Source organism: Ictidomys tridecemlineatus, chromosome 13 (genome assembly GCF_052094955.1).
Source record: "Ictidomys tridecemlineatus isolate mIctTri1 chromosome 13, mIctTri1.hap1, whole genome shotgun sequence".
Lineage (NCBI taxonomy): Eukaryota > Metazoa > Chordata > Mammalia > Rodentia > Sciuridae > Ictidomys > Ictidomys tridecemlineatus.
Window position 1 is genome coordinate 22,671,149 of NC_135489.1, and position 26,100 is coordinate 22,697,248.

General features: G+C 37.9%; 1 protein-coding gene across 1 annotated transcript; it reads left to right on the forward strand.

Annotated features, from left to right (window-relative positions):
* Positions 1-373: 373 nt before the first annotated feature.
* Mex3c (mex-3 RNA binding family member C) lies at positions 374-24,730 on the forward strand. The gene is made up of 2 exons (XM_005323059.2): positions 374-1,489; positions 21,714-24,730. The coding sequence occupies exons 1-2, from the start codon at positions 748-750 to the stop codon at positions 22,937-22,939; spliced, it is 1,968 nt and encodes a 655-aa protein (XP_005323116.2). The 5' UTR covers positions 374-747; the 3' UTR covers positions 22,940-24,730.
* Positions 24,731-26,100: the final 1,370 nt, after the last annotated feature.

Below are 26,100 nucleotides of genomic sequence, written 5' to 3' on the forward strand. Positions count from 1 at the left end.
AACTGCATGCGCCTGCGCGAAAGCCCCGCCCCACCCTCAGTTTCAATCTCTGCTTCAGCACCTCCGTCCCGCCTCCTTTTTCCCCGCCCCTATAGTGTACGTCACAGAGAGTGACGTGTAAAGCGAACAATCACAGTCCCCCTTCTCCTGAGCCACAGGGAAAAGAGAGGGAGGGGAGGGGGGAGGGGAAAGGACGGAAGGAGCCAGCTTCCAGGGCTGGCTCGTCCTGGTCACCCAATCAGAGAGCTCTGGGAGGGGAGGGGCGGGGCCCGAGGAGAGGGTGGGGGGGTGGGGCTAGGGAAAGGAGTGTGAAGGCTGCGGGAAGAGAGGGCGGGCTCCCAGAGATTAAAGGCAGCCAATCAGAGCGCGCCGGCTTCATTCGGAGAGCGGCGTGGGGCGTCGCCGCCGCCGCCGCGCGCGCCGGGGGCTGGTTAAGGCCATGAAACAAAAGAAACCCTGAGAGGGGAGCCGCTGCCACCTCCACCAGCCCGCCCCGCTGCCGTCCCCACCCACCCACCTAGTTACCTACCTCTGCCTCCTTCCCCTGCCCCTCCACCCCGCCCTCTCCGGTCTCCGAGCGGCCCTGGCGCTCCTCAGCCCGGGTCGCGGGCCTCGCCGCCTCCCCAGAGGAAAGGTGTTTGCGCGCTGAGCAGGGCCCGGGCCCTGTCCGCCATGGGGCTCGCCGCCCGCCGCGCCTGACCCGGCCGCCGCCGCCGCCGCCGCCGCCATTGACAGCGCGCCGCCGCGATGCCGAGCGGCAGCTCCGCGGCCCTGGCCCTGGCGGCGGCCCCGGCCCCCCTGCCGCAGCCGCCCCCGCCGCCGCCGCCGCCGCCGCTGCCGCCGCCCGCGGGCGGCCCGGAGCTCGAAGGGGACGGGCTCCTGCTGAGGGAGCGCCTGGCCGCGCTAGGCCTCGACGACCCCAGCCCAGCGGAGCCCGGCGCACCGACGCTCCGGGCCGCGGCGGCGGCGGCGCAGGGCCAGGCCCGGCGGGCGGCGGGGCTGTCTCCGGAGGAGCGGGCTCCGCCCGGCCGGCCCGCAGCCTCGGAGGCGGCCGAGCTGGAACTGGAGGACGACGAGGAGGAGGGGGAGGAAGCAGAGCTGGACGGAGACCTGCTGGAGGAGGAGGAGCTGGAGGAGGCAGAGGAGGAGGACCGGCCGTCGCTGCTGTTGCTGTCGCCGCCCGCGGCCACCGCCTCCCAGACCCAGTCGATCCCGGGCGGGCCCCTGGGGTCTGTGCTGTTGCCTGGCGCCGGCTTCGATGCTCGGGAGGCCGCAGCCGCAGCGGCTGGGGTGCTCTACGGAGGGGACGATGCCCAGGGCATGATGGCGGCGATGCTGTCCCACGCCTACGGCCCCGGCGGCGGCGGGGCGGCGGCAGCAGCCCTAAACGGGGAACAGGCGGCCCTGCTCCGGAGGAAGAGCGTCAACACCACCGAGTGCGTCCCAGTGCCCAGCTCCGAGCATGTCGCCGAGATTGTCGGCCGCCAGGGTGAGTGCGGAAAGTGGGGATGTCCAGCAGGGCACGGCCCCGGGCGTGGGTGGGAAACGAGCTCGAGGCGGAAAAAGGTGGAACCCAAAGAGTCCACCGATTAGGTATCTGGGAGGATCCGAGGGGCGACGGGATGAGATGGGTCACCTTGCAAAAACCCACATCGTTCCTCTCGTTCTGATTGATAAAGTGTTGAGTTTCTCCGGCCATACAATCCGGTGGTGTTCACTTTACTCGAGCTGTATTCGTGGAACACCAGACTGGCGTGGCACCAGAAACCTCAGTGAGGTAGTAAAAGGTCGGGTCAGGAGTTGCAGGTTCGGTGTTGTGTGCGGAGAGCTTGAGATTGCAAGTTTGCGCAGCAGAGCCTCTTTTAAGAGCTCCCGACTTCCCTTCGAACAGTTTATTCAGATGAGAAATGGGCAGAAATGGAGACATGTAGAAGGAGCTTATTCAAGAGGGAAGGGATGTTTAAGTTGACCGTATCAACACTCTACCCCCTTCCGCTATTCTGAAACTTAGCTTTTGAAGAGCAGCCTTACTCTTTTTATCTTAGTGTTCTCGAAGGTTATATTTTTATTCTCGAAAAGGCACATTGGCTGTCTTTTAGGACACTTTAGGGTGCACGATGAAGAAAAATTGGACAGTACGGTAATTAAGGAACTTTAGGCTTTTATGCAGTTTTCAATAAATTCTCCACTTGCCAGCACACCAGTACTGCAGACAGACTCCTCCCACATTGTTCAGACAAAGGACCTATGTCTCAGATTCCAGGAGTAGATTTGTGAAGGTGGGGGAAGGGGATGCCCAGAGTACCTCCATATCCGACATTTTTAGGGAAGATTCTGTGTTCTTTAATGTAGCTTTTCCCCGCTGTACAAAAGGGTAAATATTACCTGCTGCCGCCTTATTACAATATGGTTGAGCCTTGGTTGCTATGTGTTTCTGTACTGTTAGGTTGAGAGCATTGTTGGGGTCAAATAAAGAGATGATGGCGCTGCTGCTTAAATGATCTCATCTTTCCCAAGTGGTCTAAAGTACACATAAATAAAGAGGTCTGCTGAAATGGTTTCACATATCAAGAGTTGGCTTTTCTTATCCCTAAGATTTTAATAAGAAAAAAATCTGAAATGTGAATATAGAAGAGAAAGCTTATTTCAGTCAACCTAGTTAATCAGTTTCACCTGCCTTATTTGTCTGTTTTTGGTGCTATTTAGGATAATTTAGGAGAGAACTGTTTCACCTACCTAAGATGAAATAATAACATTTCAATTTATAAATTCAGAACTAGTCCATCAGGAATGATGAGGGGTTGCTATGCATCACACTTGTATTTTGTCAGGTATTGAGTTTATGGTGATTAAGTTGAGAAAGTGAGATTGATTCAAACTTTCTGCCCGTTATCAGAAGCTAACAGTCTAATAAACAGAATGACACTAAACTAATATGAAGTTAATGGTTCTAATTCTAGTATGATAAACAAAAAGGTCACCCAGGAGTGCTTTTGAGAATAGGTAAAAGCTTAACAAATGGAAGTTGAAAAAAGGCTAAGGAACAATATGAGGAAAGATGGAAGAATTATTTCTAGGTGTGATGGGCAAGTCCTGTTGAATTTGGAGATGCTTAAAATTTGTAAAAGGGGAGTGGTAGAAAAGGGCTCACAAGGCAACTGTTGAGGCCAGAATATAGAATCATGAATGCCATGCTAAGGTACCACTTAACTTGACACAAGTAGCTCCAGCATTTTTATGGTGACAGTGTAGGATAACAAAGGAAAAGAACATTTACATGCCAGTTTTATATAGGACAAGAGAATATATTTTGTAGATTTGATTTAATACAAGCTTTTGTCTTTCATATACCATACCCTTTAGTGCTGTACAATAGTCCTTAATTGTGTAAACTCTTTCCTTTATGCAAAACTATTATTTAAAATTAAAGAAGATTTCAGGTTTTTATTTTGTGCCATCTATTGCATGGTTATAAATGAGCTAAATTCTTGGTTTTTCTTAGTGCTGTGGTTATTGGTTAATAAGGAAAATATAAATCTATTTGTCTTAGAACATGGAGACAAATTGCTGACTGTTCCTTTGCGATTAATATTTTCCCCGAGTTGACAGTACTGTTAAAAGTATGTCATCTTCCTGTATCTAATCTTAAGGGCAGAAAGTCTTGCCCTTTTCCTGTTTTGAACCATTCAACTAGTGGATCATTGACCCCTTTGCCACCCCTACACTCCAGTAGCATGGTAATAAAACCTGTGAAGGATTTGCTCGCTCCTATGGAGAACTAAGTAACTTCTAATATTCACATCCTTTTATTAGTGCAGTAATTTCCCCCATGAGAGAATACCTGTCCTAAGTGACTTAAAACAGGGCAAATCATTTCATTTTCTTGTTTGCTTTGAAGGAGCTAAATATTCATCCTTAAGAATTACCAATTCCTACCATTTATTCATTACCTGAAGTCATAATTTTCTGTTTGACATCTCTTAATTGGTTTTGGAAATAATTATGTCACAGATGGAGACATTTATGACTTCAGCTCTGAAGCAAAGATTAGGACAAATGGAATTCTGAGTCACATAGACTGGCAACTCATGTAGATGGCCTCTGGTTCTAGTGTCTTCCAAAAAAACAAACCACTGATTTTGATAGTGATGAAAGTTGGCAGAGTGTTTGACCTCCTGTTTTATTCCCCAGTAGCATATGGTCTTTGTGAATGTTAAATTGGCTCCGTTTTGTTTTGTTGTTTTTTAGCTATGCATCTATTGTTAATCTGACAATACTGTAAAATAAGGTCAGGAGCTAAAAAGGTTTATTGGTAATCAAAGAAGTTTTAGAATATAGACATAAAAAAGAAGTCTGACCGCATTTTAAGACCTAATTTTGTAAATTTAGAAACATCTTTGTTTTTTAAGTATGGTGCCTACAAGACCCATTGACAGTGGCTAACAGATTTAAGTCAACAGGTTTTGTTCATTTATATAGTCATTAATATCTAGTAAGGCTAAAGAGTTAAAGTAGATCTCAAGATGTATTCTTAACTGCACTATAAGTAAATAATGAATGTTATAAGTTTAGTCATTTAAGGGTTAGCAACTCAGTTTTTTATTGCTACTTAAGATGTGCATCTTGTTTTCTTCTGGGACTTTAATTGATGGAGCATGTGTGTTCTCTAACCTCCTAGTCTAGAAAAGTCATCCTTAGCTTTTTTATTTACTGTGTCAAAAAAAATTGAAATATCCCCAATATTTGGATATTTCTGTATGAATAATATGTATGGTAAAACATTGCACATTATAAAACTTAAAAATTTTAAAGAACTGAGTAAAAATGAAAATAGGAATTCTTGTGTTTTTGTTTTTCCTGCACTGCAGTGGACTCCAAATTTGGATACTATAACTTTCTAGATTTTAAATTTTAAATTTATAGTAGTTTGTGTGTATAGGCTCAGGAACTATTAGGATAGTTTCAGCTATCATCGCTTTACAAATGGGTGTGAATCTGCTGCCTTCTTTCTGATGAACTATTCTGATTCACTAGGAAGGAAATGGGGAAAAAATGTGATAATTCAAGGATATAATTTTTTACCCTCTGGTTATAAGCAATCTAGAAAGATTTCCAACAGTGTTTATAGTTTGGAATTCTGGGTAGTTCTCTACATCTCAAGTTTTCAAGGAAAGGTAGCATTATTTTTAGTACTTAACATACTACTGATTTGGTTTTTGAATTTGGTGTTTATATAAATTAAAGAATTTATGGAAAGCTTAATGCTGTTGCTTTAAACTAAATGCAAAAAAAATGTTTTACAATGTATGTTTCAATGTTAATAAATTATTGTAAACGACATTGAATTGCCTGTGACAGTCCCTGTTCAGGTATTCTGGAAAGAGCTAACAATCAGAAATAGATACACTGAATTCTGATTTCTCTGTGCAAATAATTTACTTCACAGTCTTAAGCAAGTCACTGAAACTCCCTAGGCCCCAGAGACTCTCCTTTTGCAGCTAGACATAATCATATCTGCAATACTTTGAGAGACCCTAAAAAATAAGTTGATGTATATGAAACTGTAAGTGATAAACACATGTTACTTTGTTAAAGCAAATCCGAAATTAATTTGGAACCATTGTAGTTAATACTGTTTACTTTTTCTGAACTTTCACAGATAGGTTTACACATTATATTCTTATGTAATGGAACTAGAACCAATTGATGATTAAATGCATGTTAGATACTTGGAACTTTTATTATTCACAGGGACTTTGCTTGTTTTAGTCATTCAGGGACATAGGCCAGCCGAGCAGTGACCATCTCAAGTGTTACTGATCTTCCTTTGTACAGGAAGATGAGAAGCCATTGCACTAGTCTTTATTAAATGTGAGTCCCGGAAGTAATAATTATCATATCTGCTCGTATTACATTAATCAAAGTAAGTCATCTCGCCACACCTAATTTCAAGTGGACTATAAGGCATATTATAACAGTGTGCCCACAAGGAGAGAGCCAGAATATTAGATGACTACCACAGCACTATTTTATAATCTATGGGATTGTTGTAGAATTTTAAACAATGTAATTTCCACTATTTGGAATTTGTCATTTTAAACTTGAAAATGAAATAATTTTCTTAAGATACTAAATTGAGGGGCTAGGGTTGTAGCTCAGTGGTAGAATACTTGCCTAGCATGTGTGAGGCCCTGGGTTCGATCCCCAGCACCATGTAAAACTAAATAAACAAAATAAAGGGATTGTGTTCATCTACAACTAAAAATATTTTTTAAAAAAAGATACTAAATTGATGTATTTGCAATTTTAAAAATGTTTTAAGAAGCTCCAGATAAATCATGGTTAATTTATTTTAAAATCCTATTGATTTTAGGTGATAGATATTTTTTATTAAACTACATACTTAAATGCCTCCCCAGATGGCTTATATACCATAATTTCTGGGTTTACATTTAACTTTGCCCGTGATACCATTAATTCCTATATAGAGATATGCAAAGATTAAATCTGATATTTATACCTTTAAAATCATCTTCTGTTAAATTACCAAACCCATCTGGGTGTGGTGGCACATGCCTGTAATCCCAGTGGCTTACGAGGCAGGAGGATCACGAGTTCAAAGCTAGCCTCAGCAAAAAAATGAGGCACTAAGCAACTCAGTGAGACCCTGTCTCTAAATAAAATACAGAATAGGGCTGGGGATGTGGCTCAGTGGTTGAGTGCCCCTGATTTCAATCCCCAGTACTTCCCCTCAAAAAAAAAAAAAACCCAAGGCCAGTTATACTAAATTCAGTCTAATGCTGTTTAATCAGTTCAAGTCTTGATTCTATGACCAATTTTGAGGAATTTAACTAAGTAACTGCAGAACCTCTTTTGTGCCAGTCTTTTTTAAAATATATATATATATATTTTTAGTTGTAGATGGATATTTATTTTGATGTGGTGTTGAGGATCAAACCCAGTGCCTCACACATTCTAGGCAAGCGTTCTGCCACTGAGCTATAACCCCAGCCCGCTGTATTTGGAATTTAAGGGCAATTCAATTATACGTGGTTCATTGCCTTTTTGCAGTAAATAGGAAGCTTATTTGACCTCAGTAAAGTTATATCATGGAATAATAAGACCAGGAAAAATAATAAAGAAATTATTTAATGAAATTAAGCATAAAGATTTGGTTGTGAACATGGGGTTGGCACTGATCAAAAACATTGCCCTCTCCTCTATCATTCCTTTTTGCCTTATCCTTTTTGTGTTAGTTTCACCACTTGTTGTCTATGATTTTGGACAAATGACTAGTTTGAGCCTCAGTTTCTCCTTAATGGAGAAAACTTATTGCTTTTAGTTGTTCTTCTGGGTGCCTCTCTCACCTGCCTACCCCCATATTTGTCATGAGAATCAAGTTTGAGAAAATGTCATTAATATAAATTCACTATACAGTTGAAAGTATATAGATGAGAAATTATATGTAAGGCAAGGTAATATTGTTTGTGTTTGTGGCGGGGGGGGGGCGGGGGGGGGTGTTTTAAAATGGGATCTCACTGGATTACCCAGGCTGGCCTTGAACTCCTGGACTCAAGCAATCTTTCTGCTTCAGCCTCCCCAGTAACTGGCACACCACTGTGCCCATCTCAGAAATGTATTTTAACTGATGAATTTCTTTCATACTCCTAACTAAATTATTTACATTTAAGTTACTTGTTTTTAAAGTTTACAGTAATTTAAAATTGGAACTCTAAGCCAAGTACAAATCTGTAATCTCTGCGACTGAGGAGGTTGAGGCAGGAGGATTGCAAGTTCAAGGCCAGCCTCAGCAATTCAGCAAAGCCCTGAGCAACTTAGGTCCTCTCTCAAAATTAAAAAAAAAAAAAAAAAAGGAGCTTTGAAAATGTATTTCCTGGCAGAGATCTAAGCTTGTCTGGAAGGAAATCATTTAAAAATAATTGATTCTGTTACATGGTACCCCAAAAGATAATTCTAAGATTTCTTTCTTTTCTGGGTTTATGGGGAGTTTTTTTGTTGTGTATGTGTGTTTGTTTTGGCTATATGGGGAATTTCTGAACCCAGGAGCCTTGTGCATCCTAGACAAGGTCTCTATCACTGAACTGCATACCTAGCCCTTTTTTATTTTTTAAGAGAGGGTGGACTTGAAATTACCCAAGCTGGCCTTGAATTTGGGATGCCCCTGCCTCACCCTTCATGGTTCTGGGATTAGAAGCATGCACCATTGCACCCACAATTCTTTTAGAGGATTTGTTAACATCTTCTAAAGGGCATGAACATAATTTAAAACTCCCTAGTTAGGAAAATTGTTCTTTCACCTCTAATTTACACCCTCTTCTGGTTGTTTCATAGTTAATAGAAGGCCAAATGTGAACCTTTTCGTTAAATTTCCAATCCTCTTGTTTAATATAATTAAGTGAAAAAAGGAAGGGGGAGACTTTTAGTTTGTTTTGTTCATATTCTTAAGAATACCTTCAGTGAGCAAGGATTTCTTTTCTACTCCAAACATAAAGCAAGAAAAGAAGGCCGGTTGGGATGATAGTGATATTAAGAAACATTAGTTTATAACTTTGAGCAATTCTAAGCTTCAGTTTTCTTGTGTAAAATGAGATGATCTCTCAAAGTTCTTATATTTTGAGTTCTTTCTAAAGATAGTTCCTGAAATGTAGAAATAAACCAGATTTTAAAATACCAATTTGGTTGATTTCACATCAAAGTTACTTGTTTTTTAAGTTTACAGAATTTAAAATTTGAACTCTAAGCCAAGTACACATCTGTGATCTTTGCGACTGAGGAGGTTGAGGCAGGAGGATCAAAAGTTCAAGGCCAGCCTCAGCAATTCAGCAAAGCCCTAAGCAACTTAGGCCCTCTTTCAAGGGCAGAGTTCATAATATCTTAACATGTTTTTCATAATCTAAATATTTTTTTTCTTTAGGAGATAGATTTTTTTAAATGTTTTCAACTTCCTGTAGAAAATCAGCACATTTGACTTTTGTAATAACAAACATTTAAGTGTGTCAGACACTGTGCAGAATTGCATGTATCAGCTCATTTGATCTATTCTTATTTCCATTGCAAAGATAAGGAAACAGGTCTGAGGAGTTATAAGCAAGTTGCCCAAGGTCTAAACCTAACATATCTAAAGACTTCAATCAATATTCCTATCTCAATGAGCAGTAGAAGAAGGAGACACAAAATCAGCAAAGATATACATGATTTGAACACCATCAACAACCAACAACATAAGAAAATGATTTATCATTGTCTACACATAAACATGTACAAGCACTAAATCCTTTTGATGCTTGAAATTGATACAAGGTAGTAAGGGCAGAACTAAATCTTAGTCATCTTTGCATCCTTAATATCAGTTAAACTACCTAAAGTAAAGTAGATACTTGCAGTTTATTTGATTGGATTGAGTTGCTGGATTAGAGACTTTCCATTTTATTATTTACATTTTACTTTCTGTACTGTAGTAATGAGGACTTTTTCACTCCTGCCTTTAATTCCTAGCTCTTTATTTAAGGAGACAGTCCAAGTTGAAGTTGTTTGGGGCTTTTAAAGGGCAGTAGATGCTACTTGGTTGAAGGCATTAAATACCCCTATGAAAACTGATAATAAAACTAAAGTCAAGTAAATGGAGCTGTTTGAAGTGCTGTCATGTGTGAGATGAACAGTATTCCTAATTAAAAATTCAGACAATTTTGGCTTTTAAAAATTACACTTGACCCTTGACCCTAGAAAGAAAAGCTGTTAATACTATATTATACATTTAGGGGTACATTGCATCCTTAAGCTGTATTATTTATTATTTAAATATTGGAATAAAACAAGTCTTTTATTGGGGTTTAGCTGTTATTTATCAGACTTTGACAATAATTTTGAAATTGAGTTACTGAAAAGTGAAGGGAACTTTTGAATGGTCAAGACTGTTATAAAGGGGAAAGGACCTTATTTTATATAAAATCATTAAATAAAATGACTACTCCTTGCTAATTATAATATATCACAAACTTGAAATGATGTGTTTTTACAGGGAAATAGTATAGAGTAGTGAAAAAAGTGTGGAATTAAGACAATTTAGGTTTGAGATCTTATAAACATCTGGAAGATTTGAGCAATCCAATTAAGCTCTTTCCTGCCCTTTCTAAAGCACTGTAATCTGATGATTAAATGAAAATCTAGAAGAGAACCAGGAAGACTAAAAGTGTTCTGCATTTTTTTTTTTAATTTCAAAAGTAGGTCCAGTCTCCCAGATACTAGATGAGTTTACTCATCTACCACTGAGCTACATTTTCAATGAGCATTTTTAATACAGTATTTGTTTAATCATTATAATAAATAAATGAGCGAAATATTTTAATCATAATTATTCACACATGAAGGAAAGGTGGAGGTTAGTTGACCTGCTTACATTGACCAAGCTGGTTTGCCATAGTCTATTTAGTCTTGAGTTCTTAATCATTATTCTGCCAACCCTTTGTGAAAGAAAGAATAAATGGATATATTCATTTGAAATATGGTAGTGTGTGATTGTCTCAAGTACATTTTAAACTTCAGAGAGGAAAAGATAACTATGTATTTCTTAAAAGAGGGACTTGATCCAAAAAGGGTCAGCATTAGAAAAGACCTGGAAGTTGACTGACCTGATATGCAAACAGCAGGTTACTAGGCATTGATTACAACCCAATTCTGCAGATAGTTTCCTTTGAACTTGTAGTTCTTGTAGTTTCCTTTGAACTGGGCCTTAAAGGATTCATTTAATAAGTTTATTCCCATGTTTTTATTATTCTTTATTTCCATAGAGCCTCTCCCCTTCTCTCCCCCCTCCTCCCTCCCTCCCTTTCTTTCTCTCTCTCTCTCTCTCTCTCTCTCTCTCTCTCTCTCTCTCTCTCTCTCTCTCTCTCACACACACACACACACACACACACACACAGATTTTTTGCTTTGCTAAGTGACCAAGTGACCTTGTTTGTTACTGAGGTAACTTGGGGAGGAAAGAGTATGCAAGGAAGGTTTTCTAAGGCTATTTAAGAAAATAATCTGAGCAGAGAGAGAATAGTTAAGACTTGCTTAAGAGATGAAGTTTGGGAGAAGGTAGTTTTTTGTTTTGTTTTGTTTTGTTTTAAATCAGACCAAGGAGTTCAGTTTTCTTGAAGGTAAAAAGATCCGTTCAAGTTTTGACTCCCTTCTCTTCATTTTTACTAAAGAATGTATGTAATGATTTCCAAGTAGGATCCTTTTCTCCTCAAAACAAGTGTGAGAGGCGGATTTTTGAAGACGGGTATAATAAAAGGACTACCAAAAAGTGAAAATGTACATACAGTTTGTTGTTTCTACAGTGTTAGGGATCCAACCCAGGAGCAACTAAACTTTCTAAAGCAAGCACTGGACCACTGAGCTACAGCCACATCTCCATAGTACAGTTGTGATGTTTGTATTTGTTTTTTCTTAAATCACTATGTATAAATAAGAGTGAGTGAGTGTGTGTGTGTGTGTGTGTGTGTGTGTGTGTGTATAATTTATGGAGTAAATGGAAACTACAATAAGGTGTGTATGTTTTAGTCAGTTTTTTCACTGCTGTGAATAAAGGACCTGAACAGCACAATTGTAGAGTAGGAAAGGTTTATTTGAGGGCTCACGGTTTCAGAGGTCTTAGTCCATAGAAGGCCAGCTCCATTCTTTGGTACTCATGGTGGAAGAGTGTGGCGGAGGGAAGCGGAATCACAGAGACTCCACTCACTAGATACAAATATATATAGCCATGCCCCAATTCCCACCTCTTCCAGCCACACCCTACCACCCACTTAATCCCTTTAGGAATTAATTCACTGAATAGGTTAAGGCTGTAACCCAGTCATTTCTCCTCCAAACTTTCTTGCATTGTCTGACACATGAGCTTTGGGGGAACAGCTCACATTCAAACCATAACTCTGTGTGTGTGTAAAATTTATGGAGTAAATGGAAACTTCAATAGTTCCATTTCTGAGAAATTTCCTTGTCAAAAATCAACAGCATAAGAACTTGAAATAAATATACTAGATGTTAGAACTGAACAGTATTATGTATACATGGCTTCTGTCTTGCATACTCTCTTTCATTCTCTTAGCTTTTTTCTACTGATTATTATTATGGCCATTCAGATAAGTCTCTCTGCCTTCTGAACATTAACTGATATATTCCCATCAGTCTGACAGGCACATCTGATATGTTCCTCATCTACACAAAATTCTTTGCACCTACAAAGTTATTTCCCTTATCTGGCATTGAAGACTTCTGCCTTATCCCAATTCTGCCAGCTTTCACAATACTGACCTAACTTTAGTTTCCCCACTATGCCATTCTGAACCTTCATTGACCGCTTTTGACCTGTAGTTCTTTTACTCTCCTAGAATTTCCACCTGGCAAAAATCACTTTTTTCAGGCCTCAGTTCAGATTCTTCTGAAGCCTTCTTTCATTTGCTATAAGCGGTAAAGCCTTCTTCTTTGTATGTTCCCACTACCTTGTATGCCTGCTTTTATTAAAGCAATTATCTTATATCAGTATTGCTTGCATGACTGTTTTCTTTCTAGACTGTGAGCTTCTTGAGGTCAGAAATATTTATAACTCCTTACACTATCTGAAAGTAGCATCTGTACCTTTAGAGGGGAAGTTTAACATTTGTATGGATAAAGCATTAGGTTGAACTTTATCTCATAATTGGTAAAATGCTCTTGAGCCCCAAGAAGGAGTGATTTAGCTATGAATACCTAGGCAAAGCCCCTAGGATAAAGGAGAAAACAGCTTCTGCTTATTTTCCACCAAACCACTCACTTCTCAACATAAACACAGTTACCTTATAAAAGTTCTTCTCAACACCTAGCTTATAGTATTCTTCTTTTCTTCCTATTTAATTTATAACTCTTGTGTGGGGAGTCTACTAGGGATTGAATCCAGGGGTGCTTTAGCACTGAGTTATATCCCCAGACCTTTTTTTATTTCGATGTAGGGTTTTATTAAATTGCCAAGTCTGACCTTGAATTTGGGATCATCCTCCCTCAGCCTCCTAAGTTGCTGGGATTACAGGTGTGTATCACCATACCTGGCTTAACTTTTACCTCTATCCCTTCACCCTATTTCATTGTTTTGTGATTCCACACATTTCTCTCTGACTGTATTTTATGTCTGTTCTCTGCGCAGGCCATTCACTCCTGAATTGGGATTCAAAATTTTCATGACCAAATACTTTATTTTTTTAAAAAGCTGGGTACTTGAATATGAAGACACGAATCGGTGTGAACATACTTTATATACAGATGAAAAATTGTGCTCTCTATGTGTAATAAGAATTGTAATGCATTCTGCTATCATGTATTTTTTTTAATTAATTTAAAAACAAAAAACAAAACAAAAAAAACCTTGGGTACTTGGAAGAAAGGGGAGAAATTGAAAGAAAGGAAAGGGATAATGTGAAGGCAGAAAATTTCTATCTAACTATGAAAATATCAAAGGATTGTTTTAAGTGTTTATTCAAATGTAATTAAGATTATGGACCTTTTACTATTTGGAGTGTGTCTCAAATCATCTGGTGGATCCATATGAGTATGTAAAAGCAGAAAACTTTTCCCAGCTGGGTTTGAGATATGAGGAGGGGAGCTATATTCTTGAAATAATGAATTTGGTAATTGAAGCCACTTAGTGACTTGGTATGACAACATAAAACAAAAGCAGGTAATAAGCAAATTAAAGGATAGAAAAAAATCTGGACTGGTAATTCTAGATTTGCTATAACATGTTATTAATATAATATTCAATGTTAAGCTACTGCTTAATATTGAATATTTCTGATTGAAAGCCTTCTAGAATATCCTGTAGGGTACTGAATAAAAATATAAGACAAATAACATTTTTTTCTCAGCTCCCTTAAGGCAGTAGTTGTGGAATTCTTAAAGGCTTAAGAACCATGTAGTAGTTTTTTGTTGCTCCATAAGAGTTACCATAAATTTTAGTGGCTTAAAATAATACAGATTTATTATCTCAGTTTCTGTATGTCAGCAGTCTAGACATGGTGTGTCTGAATTCTTTATTCAGGGTCTCAATGGGCTGAAATCAAAATATTGATCAGGACTACATTCTCATCTAGGTGCTCATGTCTCACGCAAGCTAACTTATTATTGGCAGAATTCATTTCTTCAGGATTGGAGAATGGAGGCCTCCATTTTCCTTCTAATTCTCAGCTCCTAGAGGCCACTGCCATGAGGTCACCATAGGCAATTCACCACAGATTGTTTATTTTCTCCCCCCTTAGCCAGAGCACATCTCTGAACCTCCTGAGCAAACAAAACAAACAAAAACTTTTAAAGGGCTCATGCTTAAGTCAAACCCACCAAGAAAATCTGGATAACCTCCCTGTTTTAAGTGAACTGACCTGGATCATAATTACATCTACAATATCCCTTTCCAAGGGTACATAGACTGTAATTGACTGAAAGTATGTATATACCAGAAATGAGGGTAAGGGGGCATTTTAGAATTCTGCCTGCCATATCTACTGAAGGGACTGTACCTTTTTAAAGGATTTTATAATGGATGATATATAGCTCCTTAGATTTTTTTTGCCTAAGTATAAATTCAGTTTATCGTGTAATGCCCTTTCTTCTGGAAAGTGGGAACAAATGGTAAAGATAGACCATGTGATCTTTTTGCCAACACCTAAGTGAATCAGTTTTAAGAATTAGAATAAAAACAAAAACAACTTGGAAAACCTTGCTGTGAGGATCCAAGTCTTGTTTCTGATAGCTTGGAAAAGTTGTTGGTTTTTTGGTTTTGTTTTAATTTTCACTATTATTAATGTCTAGGGTCCCTGGCCTCCAAAAGATACTTTAGGTGACCACAGAGAAAATCTATAGTATTACCATTTTCAGCTGTATCAAATTCCATCTGCAAAATCCTATATCTTTAACATATGTTCTCAACAACTCCCACTTCACTACACTGGTTTGTATGTTGCAAGAACATTATATGTTTCGTTTAACTATAGAAAATGGTCTTTAAGGTGGTCTAAGATAAATCTAGTCTAGAGGTTTTAAGTTTTAGTGGTTGGAACCCACAGAAAAAAATAACATTTTACATTGAAGCTCATTGTATACATATTTCAGTGAAACATTTGAAACTCATTGGGTTTTTTTTTCTTTTTTTTGTTGATTGTAAAACACAAAGTTAATATTGCAACTCATAGTTTCAAAAACACCAAAGACAATTACATTTCAGTTCCTTTTCTTCCTTTTAACTCTCCTCCCACCAACAAAAGGGCCTTCCTCTTAGGTTGTTAAGGCTGAAAGATGCTCTACACCCCAGAGAAGGAAGGCAGGATTCTTTGCTATATATAGTAGGTAGGGAAAATATCAGAGTTCTCTGGCTACAGCTAAAGAGGTTTGCCTCTGCAACAGTGATTTAGAAAGAGGAAGTGGGTTCCTATACCAGCAAGTTGGAGACTTTTTATTAGGGGATTTTTCCCAAAAAAATTAAGGTAAAATTATACCTATGCAATTTGTTGATGTTACTCTAGTCCTTGACCTCTGAACCACTGGTTTAGATTCCTGTCTTTTGACAAACTTGAATACAACTTGCCATGTTAGTTTTTGTCTATAACTGTAAGAACACAAGTGTTAGTCCTTACATTTTAAAGTTACAGAACCTTGTTCAACTTTGAGATTATGAAATCATTTATCCTGCTGTTCATGTAATATAAAATAATCTAAATAATACCAACTAAAAGTCTAATTAGTATGACTAGTAAAATTATCATTTGTTTTACTTTTCTTAATCACATTTTTTAAAAAGATTATATATTTGTATTGAGTATACAGTGAAAACTAAGTTTCTTCCTTGCCCTATCCCTCTCATTGAACCAATTTTACAAATATATAATAGTCTGTATTATAACTCTGCTAGCTTCATGCTAATCTAAACAATAAGTAGATAATATAATACAAAGGGTATTCTGTACCTGTGCCAACATTTCTACAAATGGGATTGTAGAGGCATAAGATAATTTTGATAGATACTGCAAACAGCCCTCCAGAGAAAGCAGTTCATGCTCTGAGCAGCTAAATAAGAGTGCCATTTTCCCCATTCTTACTCCAGTGTTATAATGTTTCTGATATTTGAAAATCTCATGGATAGAAAATTATAGCTCAATTCCTATGGAAATAATTCCTATGGAATTTCCATCTTCAAAGCCACTTCTTTGCTTCCTTTACTGTGCACTATTTTAGCTGTTTTTCTCTTAGGTTTTTAATGTTTTGATATGTAAGGAAGGGGATAGGAGGAGAGAAATTAGCCATTTGTGAGTTAAATTGTGAATATATTTTTTTAACTATGGTTTTTCTGACTTGCCCTCAACTAATTTTTTTAAAGCCTGCTCTAATTTTTTATTTATCAGTCCTTTTATGAGTTTTGTGTAACTCTGAGATTATAAATTCTTGCATTATTTTTAAAAATATCTTTGCATTTTCAACCAAATTCAATCTAATATACTTTTTTCAAAAAAATTCTTACCGGGGCTGGGGATGTGGCTCAAGCGGTAGCGCGCTCGCCTAGCATGCGTGCGGCCCGGGTTCGATCCTCAGCAGCACCACATACCAACAAAGATGTTGTGTCCGCCAAGAACTAAGAAAAAATAAATAAATGTTAAAACTCTCTCTCTCTCTCTCTCTGTCTCTCTCACTCTCTCTTTAAAAAAAAAAAAAAAAAAAAAAAAAAAAAAAAAAAAATTCTTACCATCTCCATCCATAAGATTAAAATAGATTCTCATTTAGTTTGTGTCACTCTTTTTTATTTAAATTTTTTTTTATTTGTTCTTTTTAGACATACATGACAGTAGAGTGTATTTTGACATTATACATACATGGAATATAACTTCCCATTCATGAGGTTGTACATGATGTGGTAACAATGGTCATGTATTCATATATGAACATAGGAGAATAATATCCGATTCATTTTACTGTCTTTCCTATTTCACCCTCTCTCTTCCCCTAATCTCCACACACCCTCCCCTCCATTGTGTGTTAGCATCTGCCGGTTAAAGAGAACATTCATGGCCTTTGGTTTGGAGGATTGGTTTATTTCACTTGCATGATAGTCATTTACCAGCAAATACCATAATTTCATTCTTCTTTATGGCTGAGTAATATTCCATTGTGTCCGTATACCACATTTTCTTAATCCATTCATCTATTGAAAGGCACCTGGGTTGGTTCCATAGCTTAGCTGTTAGGAATTGGGCTGCTATAAACATTGATGTGGCTGTGTCACTATAGTATGCTGATTTTAAATCATTTGGATATATACTGAGGAGTGGGATAACTGGTCAAATGATGGTTCCATTCCAAGTTTTCTGAGGAATCTCCAAACTGCTTTCTAGAGCGGTTGCACCAATTTGCAGTCCCACCAGCAATGTATGAGTGTATCTTTTTCCCTACATCCTTGAGGTTGTGTCACCCTTTTATAAACTCCACTGTTTAAGTAGTTCCTAACTTTATAGTGTATTCATATTCTAGGAATCATCTGTTATTTGGTTGGAAGTCAGAATATAACTGTCCTATAGAAACAAGTGTTAGGATGAAACAAGTGTGAAGTTTCCAACAATCCTAATCTGATTTTCAGGTACTTTGGTAAAACTCATAAAATTTAAGGAAAAAAAAAAACTGTACTTTCCTCTGTTTTTAATTGACAATCGCTTAAAAAGGGTTGGCTTTGCTATCTTCCACTTATATATTTCTCCTGATGTACAAAACCTAACCACATGACCCTTTTAGATGATATAGACCTTTCTCCACATCTTAGAAGTGATTTAAGTTCAAAATATTCATCTTTTCTTTTTCCAATGAACTATGTATTGAACACCTATTTTTAGTAACAGCCATATAGGCAAGATATTGTTCTGTGTACCTTTAACCATATTTCCTCTGTTAATAATATACCTATGAAGTATTAAATAGAAATATTCTACAGTGTAACTGACAGTTCCTTAATAGTCTCAGAAGTTGTTTAGAGAGGTTTCTTAGTTTAACTTTCCACAAGTAAAGGTTAAAATTAAAAGGGGCCAATCTTAGAACCTTAGACTAACTTGCCCTTTGTCCTCAGTAGAATTTGCCCAGTATTTTTCTGCAAGATGATCAGGACTATTGTTAGGAATGTGACTAACAGATAGCTTTCTTGCCTTGTCAACTTGTTGCCCAGAATATAAATTCATATAACTGAATAATGGCTGTAACTTCTTGAGTCGGATGCATATTTATACTTATTTCAGATTTTGGATTGAACCCAGGGGTGTTCTACCACTGAACTGTATCACCAGACCTTTTTTAACTGCTAAATTGCCCCAACTGTCTTCAAATTTGAAATCATCCTGCCTTAGCCTCCCAAATCACTGGGATTTAGATGTATGCCACTGCATCCAGCTTCTTTCAGATTTTCTTAAGACATCTATAAATCACAGATTAGCCAGTGGAATATGATTTTAATTCTTAGTCTCAAGCAATATCTATTGTGCTAAGTGTTTTGCCTATGTTAATGATAAAATATGAAAAATTTGTTGCTCTGATCTTCCAGCTCATATTCTGTTATAGAGCAAAAGCAGAGTATAATATACACCTAAAAGTTATGCCACCCTTTTTTAAACTTTATGTGGTTTAGCCAGGCGTAGGGGCACATGCCTGAAATCCCAGCTACTAGGGAGACTGAGGCAGGAATAATATAAGTTTTTTGTTAGTCTGGGCAATTTAGTGAGACCCTGTCTCAAATTTAAAAATAAAAAGGGGCTGGGGATGTAGCTCATTGGTAGAGTGCTCTGGAGTTCAATCCCCCATACAAAAAAAAAAAAAAAAACTTCCTGTAGTTCATTATAGATGTAAACTTACAGTAGCATTCTTTAATAAGTTTTCACATTAACAGTAGCATAAATTTGATTTACTGTTTCTTGGAGAACCCCCCAAGCCACCCTCTCCCTTAGCCTTTTATACCTCATTCAGTTCCTATGCTAAGTGCTTTTTGTGCAGTTTTGCATTTGGCCATTTCCCCCAGAGTCTTCTCAAAGGAATATGACCTTAACATTACAACATCTCTAACCTTGATATACTGTTTCTTACTTCTTTAACTAGCAACTCAGTCTTCAGTTCCCCTTTTCTGAAACTAGCTTTGTAGCCAGTGATGAGATTTTTGAAAGTATAATAAAATGAAGGAAAATTAAGACACTTGGGAAAGCTCTTTGAGGAAGAGAGGCATCATCTTGATGTCTCTTTGGTGATGCTTCCACGTGTATTTCTGTTTTCAAAGGACCACACAGTGTTTGCATGATAATATACCTAGGATCCAGCAGTGAAAAGCCAGCCATTTCTTTATAAGTTCCACAGTTTGTTAGAGAGAGGAACAGAATCTTCATTTGTAGTTGAGATCTAGATGTACAAGAGTAGGTTGCATAAAGTTGTTCTTGACTGTGCTAAATTGAAATTAGCATAATCAGCTCCCTTCAATAAGATTGGATTAACGATGGGCGTGGTGACTCACCTGTAATCCCAGCAATTTGGGAGGCCGAGGCAGGAGGATCATGAGTTCAATACCAGCCTCAGCAACAGTAAGGCGCCAAGCAACTCAGTGAGACCCTGTCTCTGAATAAAATATAAAATAGGGCTGGGGATGTGGCTTAATGGTTGAATGCCCCTGAGTTCAATGCCTGGTACAAAAAAAAAAAAAAAAGCTTAGATCCAATGCAATGTGGTAAGAAAGGCCCACTGTCCTTATATAGAAGAACAGTGATTTTCTTTCAACAAATGTTTCATGGCAGTCTTGTGGTATACATGGATATTCAACTGCCCAGTGCTTTTGAAATTCTGAGAAAAGTCATATCAGTCAGTCCTGGGAGAGGCTAAACTTCATAGAGGATGAGGTATCTATACCAAAACCTGATTAACAGGAGTTAAGCAAACAGAGCTAGGAGTAAAAAGGCAAAGAAAGATTCCAGGCATGGAAATGAGGGAACATGGATGTACCATGACTAAGCCTAAATTCAACTGGTTGGAGCAGAAGTGAGATGACCTGCTAGCCATGAATATGGGCTGAAACATACTGAAGAGTGTAAGGAATGAGGAAAGGGTAAAAGGGAGTGGTGAAAGATGAAGTTAGAGGCATTCAGATATAAGCTAAAGAGGGGCCTTGTAGGCCATATTATTATTAATTTTTCAGGGGCAAAAAACAGAAAGGAAGGTTTAAGAAAAAGACCTGCCCAAATTGTGTCTCCTTGTCTTCAATAGCACTTAGCTTATGTTAAGATCTTTGAAAAGTATAACCCCAAGTTTTATGCCTTAGTTGTGTTTTTGACATTGGTTATAGTTTAAAGCCCTGTAATCTTACATTGGTGCTGATAATCAATGGTTATTCAAATTAAGTTGGCTAAAGTCAGGAATTATGAAAAGTTATGCATATGTGTCTTCAGTGTTTTATTTAATACCCTTAGGATTTGAAACCAAGGCCTTTTCCATTTGGCTCTACCAATCAGAGTAGCCCTTCCTTAATAAAACCACATTCAATACTCATATTTCATATAGTCTCAAGTATCTGTTTCTTATGGATGGATCAAGAACTTATGGTTGATGCTGAATCATTCTATATTACTTTTTTTTTCTTTATCCCCGGGCTTTTATGGTTGTCTCGCACATATGAAACTCAACGTCAGCTCCCACCCCCAAGATACTTACCTTTATTGGATTTTTCAAAAACAGTCCACTCAATTTTCATAGAAATAACAATATTAGTTTCATATTTATATCTCACTAGTATATGTAATTAAGATAAACAATTTAGATAATTTAATTACTAGCATGAGTACAGCTAGCATAACCCAGATGGGAGTAAACTGATTGAGCCTGGAATTCAACTGGTGAGGGCAGAAGTGAAATGACCTGCTAGCCATGAGTATTCAGTAGTCATCAATTGAGTTTTAGAAAGGAGAGAGTAATAGTAAGACCATTGATTTTGAAATCAGGCTGAGTTTAATTGACTCTACTACTTACTAGTTGTGTGAACAATACATATAACAACACAACAACAACTTATATGATTTTTCTGAGCTTCAATTTAGCTTCCTTAGCAGTTAAAAGAGTATAATAATCTGGTTCTTAGAAGTAAAAGGAGTAGTAGTCTGGTTCATAGAGTTATTATATAGATTAAATGAGACTAAAATTAATGTTAAATGTCTCACCTGCACATTAATGTTTTTTGCCACTATCACCCTACAAAGTAGTAAATTATTAGTGTTCTGAAAATCAAACCCTCGGTATAGCTTATCTATATAGAAAACTTCATGCATCATTTGCAGTGACTAATGACAAGAGGAAGTAGACAATGAGACTGACTTCTGAGTTACAGCCTTCCAGTAGAGGTACCATCTCTGCCCAAATGAAGACCACCAGATAAGTACACCTCCAGATATAGGAGTACTAGTAGAATGAGGAAAGTTTTGTCATTTAGTGATGTTTTTATGGCAAAGAGCAAACTCTAAAACTTTTGAAAACAAAAACTGCCCATTGGCAGACATTTAGTTTGAAAGCACTCTCTGTGATTTATATTTACAAATATCTTTGAAATCAATAAAAAGATGATCAAAAAAATTTAATCAAATATCTTTGAAGTCAGTATTGACTTTTGTGAAATGTTTTCTTTCAAACAGGTTGTAAAATTAAAGCACTGAGAGCCAAGACAAACACATATATCAAGACACCTGTTCGTGGTGAAGAGCCCATTTTTGTTGTCACTGGACGGAAAGAAGATGTTGCCATGGCCAAAAGAGAAATCCTCTCAGCTGCAGAGCACTTCTCCATGATCCGTGCATCTCGAAACAAAAATGGCCCTACCCTGGGAGGGTTGTCATGTAGCCCTAATCTGCCCGGTCAAACCACCGTCCAAGTCAGGGTCCCCTATCGTGTGGTAGGATTAGTGGTTGGACCCAAAGGAGCAACGATTAAAAGAATTCAGCAGCAGACCCACACGTATATAGTAACTCCAAGCAGAGATAAGGAGCCTGTCTTTGAAGTGACAGGGATGCCTGAAAATGTTGACCGAGCCCGGGAAGAAATAGAAATGCATATTGCCATGCGTACAGGAAACTATATAGAGCTCAATGAAGAGAATGATTTCCATTACAATGGTACTGATGTCAGCTTTGAAGGTGGCACTCTTGGCTCTGCGTGGCTCTCCTCCAATCCAGTTCCTCCTAGCCGAGCAAGAATGATATCCAATTATCGAAATGATAGTTCCAGTTCTCTAGGAAGTGGTTCCACAGATTCCTACTTTGGAAGCAATAGGCTGGCTGACTTTAGTCCAACAAGCCCCTTTAGCACAGGAAACTTTTGGTTTGGAGATACACTACCATCTGTAGGCTCAGAAGATCTTGCAGTTGACTCTCCTGCCTTTGACTCTTTACCAACATCAGCTCAAACTATCTGGACTCCATTTGAACCAGTTAACCCACTCTCTGGGTTTGGGAGTGATCCTTCTGGTAACATGAAGACTCAGCGTAGAGGAAGTCAGCCATCTACTCCTCGTCTGTCTCCTACATTTCCTGAGAGCATAGAACACCCACTTGCTCGGAGGGTTAGGAGCGACCCACCTAGCACAGGCAACCATGTTGGCCTTCCAATATACATCCCTGCTTTTTCTAATGGTACCAATAGTTACTCCTCTTCCAACGGTGGTTCCACCTCTAGCTCACCTCCAGAATCAAGAAGAAAGCACGACTGTGTGATTTGCTTTGAGAATGAAGTTATTGCTGCCCTAGTTCCATGTGGCCACAACCTCTTCTGCATGGAATGTGCCAACAAGATCTGTGAAAAGAGAACGCCATCATGTCCAGTTTGCCAGACAGCTGTTACTCAGGCAATCCAAATTCACTCTTAACTATATATATATACATAAATACTATATCTCTATATGGACTCGTAAAGGCATGGGTATAATGGTACCCCCAGTAAACTTCCTAATGAATTCTTATGACTGTTATCAGGCTTTATTGGGATTAGGCTAAAGTTGTTAGTAAACTTATAAAAGGCTGCTATGGTAACACTAAACCTAAGTGGTCTCTTGTCTATTAGTTTGGTTTGAATTATTAATACTATCCTGTAGACCCAGAGACATAGCTTGTATAAGAATTGCAAAAGCTGAAGTTCACCTTGGCTGAGCGAAGATCATAGGTTGTGTGACCTATGAGAAAAGGGTATACATCTGAGATTCCAAACAGTGGGTCCCAAAGCCTAACCACATTAAGAGTTTATGGAGGGTACTTGGCATTACAGATGACTCAGACACTTCCAGTGCTGCCTTCTTTACACTGCCAGTTTTGACAAAACAGGTTTGTTTGTTTTTTTATTTCTCAACAACTTATGCCTAACTCTGCAGGATTGCAAGTAACTTTTTAATGCATTGTGATTACTTATTGGTAATAATAGGGCTGATGGCAGTTCACTAGATCACTGGTTATAATTTGGGACAAAAACTGCTACATTGACCTTCATCTCGCCCAGAGTGCTCAAGGCTGGTATGATCAATGGATCAGGAATGCAATTGTCTCTATTGTGAATTCCTACCCATAGCCTCCTTTAGTGAATGTGGAAATGGCCACCATTTCAGGAAGGGCTTTGGGATGCATCTACATTGGCTGATAATTGAGGATGCGAACATTCCATTCATTAGTCTGATCAAGCTATTGATTAATTTTTAGACTAGATCAAAATGTGAAACATTTTATGTTCAATCCATATTTGTCTTGCACATTATAAATATATTTTTATTTTTTAGTAATGTAGGGGATGGGGAGGGAGATAATAATGCCCTTGGCATAACTCACGAAAGCAGCTGTGACGACCTCCAATCAGTTTACTTCATTTCAAAACTATTTCCAATCACAAGGAAAGATTTCTTTAAAATACACTTGTACATTTCACCTATGGATGTCTATAACTTCATCCTCGATATGTTCCCAAATCTGTGCTGGCATTGAAAGGACAAAACTTATACTGGTGGGTTTTTCTACTACTTATTTTTTGAAGCGTTATTTTCCCAACACAAAAGAACTTTTTTTCTCAGTATAACAAAAATGAAATCCTATGTGTATTCAATAGTAAATAGACAAATTTTATTTTTTATTTCCACTTGAAGAGTTACATTTCGTATAAAAGTTTACAGATAACGGTTTTTATTTTGATTTTTTCAGTATAAAAAAGTTGCCTTGATGGCATATTATGATGTAATGCTAATTGCTTGTAGGATAGTTAAATGTCAGTATTGAAACCTAATCTCTAGCTGCCGTCTTGTAGATATGAACGAATGTTCACCAAGCATGTATTTTGTATTTTGTTGCATTGTACACTGCAACTAATAAGCCAAGGAATCGACATATATTAGGTGCGTGTACTGTTTCTAAAAAACACAAACTAAGAATGATAAATTATCAATATAGTTTAGTATTTGCTAATTTTACTACACTCTTTTGTTATGTATATGTAGGGAAGTCATAGGGATTATAAATTCAATTTGAGTAAAGTTTAAAACCATATATTTTATGATAAAGGGCCTTTAACTTAAGATGGCCAAAGCACTGATATTATATATTTGCTGTAAAGAGAATTATAAGAGTTTTATTTTTCTGATATTAAAAGTTACTTAATAAAGACTTGTTTCCATTAACTTGAATGTATTCTCCTTGGTGTTTTTTATTTAATCATTAGCAGTTTATCTTAATTGAAGAGAGGTACTTAAAATTGAAAATTTCCTCTTACCAAGTTTCTCCATTCTCTAACACATGCTCTTCATTCTTGTAACTGATTTTTTAGTATGCACTTGGTGTTGAACATGATGCCCTTGTCTAGTCCAGGTTTAGCTTTTTTATTAAATGATTGTTATAGTGAATTGAATATTTGCCAATTTTAAATTTAATCACATATTTGTGTAGGATTCTACTGTGTATATCCTTTGTTTACAAAATTTTGTCTTTTTTACTACCAAATCTGTAAAACTATTTTTTTCTAATATGGGAGTACAAGTCTTAAATTTTCAGTTTAAAACTGCCTTCTAGGTTTGGTGATAGACAAAAAATTACTCCATCTATGAAATTGATTTGAGTCTGATTGGAGTAAATAGTTGCCATTTGGTTAAAAAGAAATTTCTAAGATCATTTTTAAAGAAATCAAATTTCTGTTCACTCAGTAACTTACAAGTACCACACAGCCATCAAAAGTATTTTCATTGTAGATTTTGGGCATATTCTTAGGCTGTACTAGAGATTGGAGTATATAGATTCAATGATGGGAAAGACCATTGACTTCGAACTGTATGCCAGAATTACTCTGTCAGTTTTGAGAATTGCCTCCAAAAGTATAAAAATTAAATTGGGAGATCTTTTGTAGAAGATCCAGTTTAGATTGGATGACCTATGAAATGAACTTCTTTTACTTAATTTGAGGTCAAGATATTCCAAAGAGCCTTAAAAAAATCTGTCTTAAGGCTTTCCTTGCCAATGGCTAGCCAAAACTTTGGAACCATGTTAGCGAAACTTGGATAAGCACTTACCCCAGTTCTAAGTCTGCACCTGACTTTCCATGGGTGGTTGTACAAATTTTCTTATAAAGCATTGAAGAAGAAAGGCCCCAGGAACTCCACCTGTGTTAACAGCAATAGACATACCAACCTGGATAATCTGCATGGTGAATAACCAGGAATTTGGCCAACTTTTTGAGGAAGGCTGTATATTCTCTCTTCACAACCTGGGAGGATAGGTGCTAAACTGAAAATATTTGATTTACCTAGCAGCTTGAAAAGTTATGTAATCCTTTCTATAAAGGATTTTATCAAAAGAATCCTTATGCAAAGGTTTTTAGTAAGACTAAAAAAGGCTAGATCAATTAGATGTAGAAAATAGCAATAGGAGAGGTGTGATAAATTAGTTAATACAAGTAAAATTATCCTCTTCAGTGGATCTGTTATTCCCAAAACAGTCACTGGTTTTCAGTCTACTATCCACCCTTCCCTTAACTTTCTACTTTTCTCATTCTAAAACTTCTTAT

What these genes read in the sequence shown, in the direction of transcription:
- Mex3c (XM_005323059.2), top strand. Translation starts at nt 748, where the DNA reads ATGCCGAGCGGCAGCTCCGCGGCCCTGGCCCTGGCGGCGGCCCCGGCC. An exon ending in CGAGATTGTCGGCCGCCAGG is followed by an intron (nt 1,490 to 21,713) that starts GTGAGTGCGGAA and finishes TCTTTCAAACAG; the next exon opens with GTTGTAAAATTAAAGCACTG.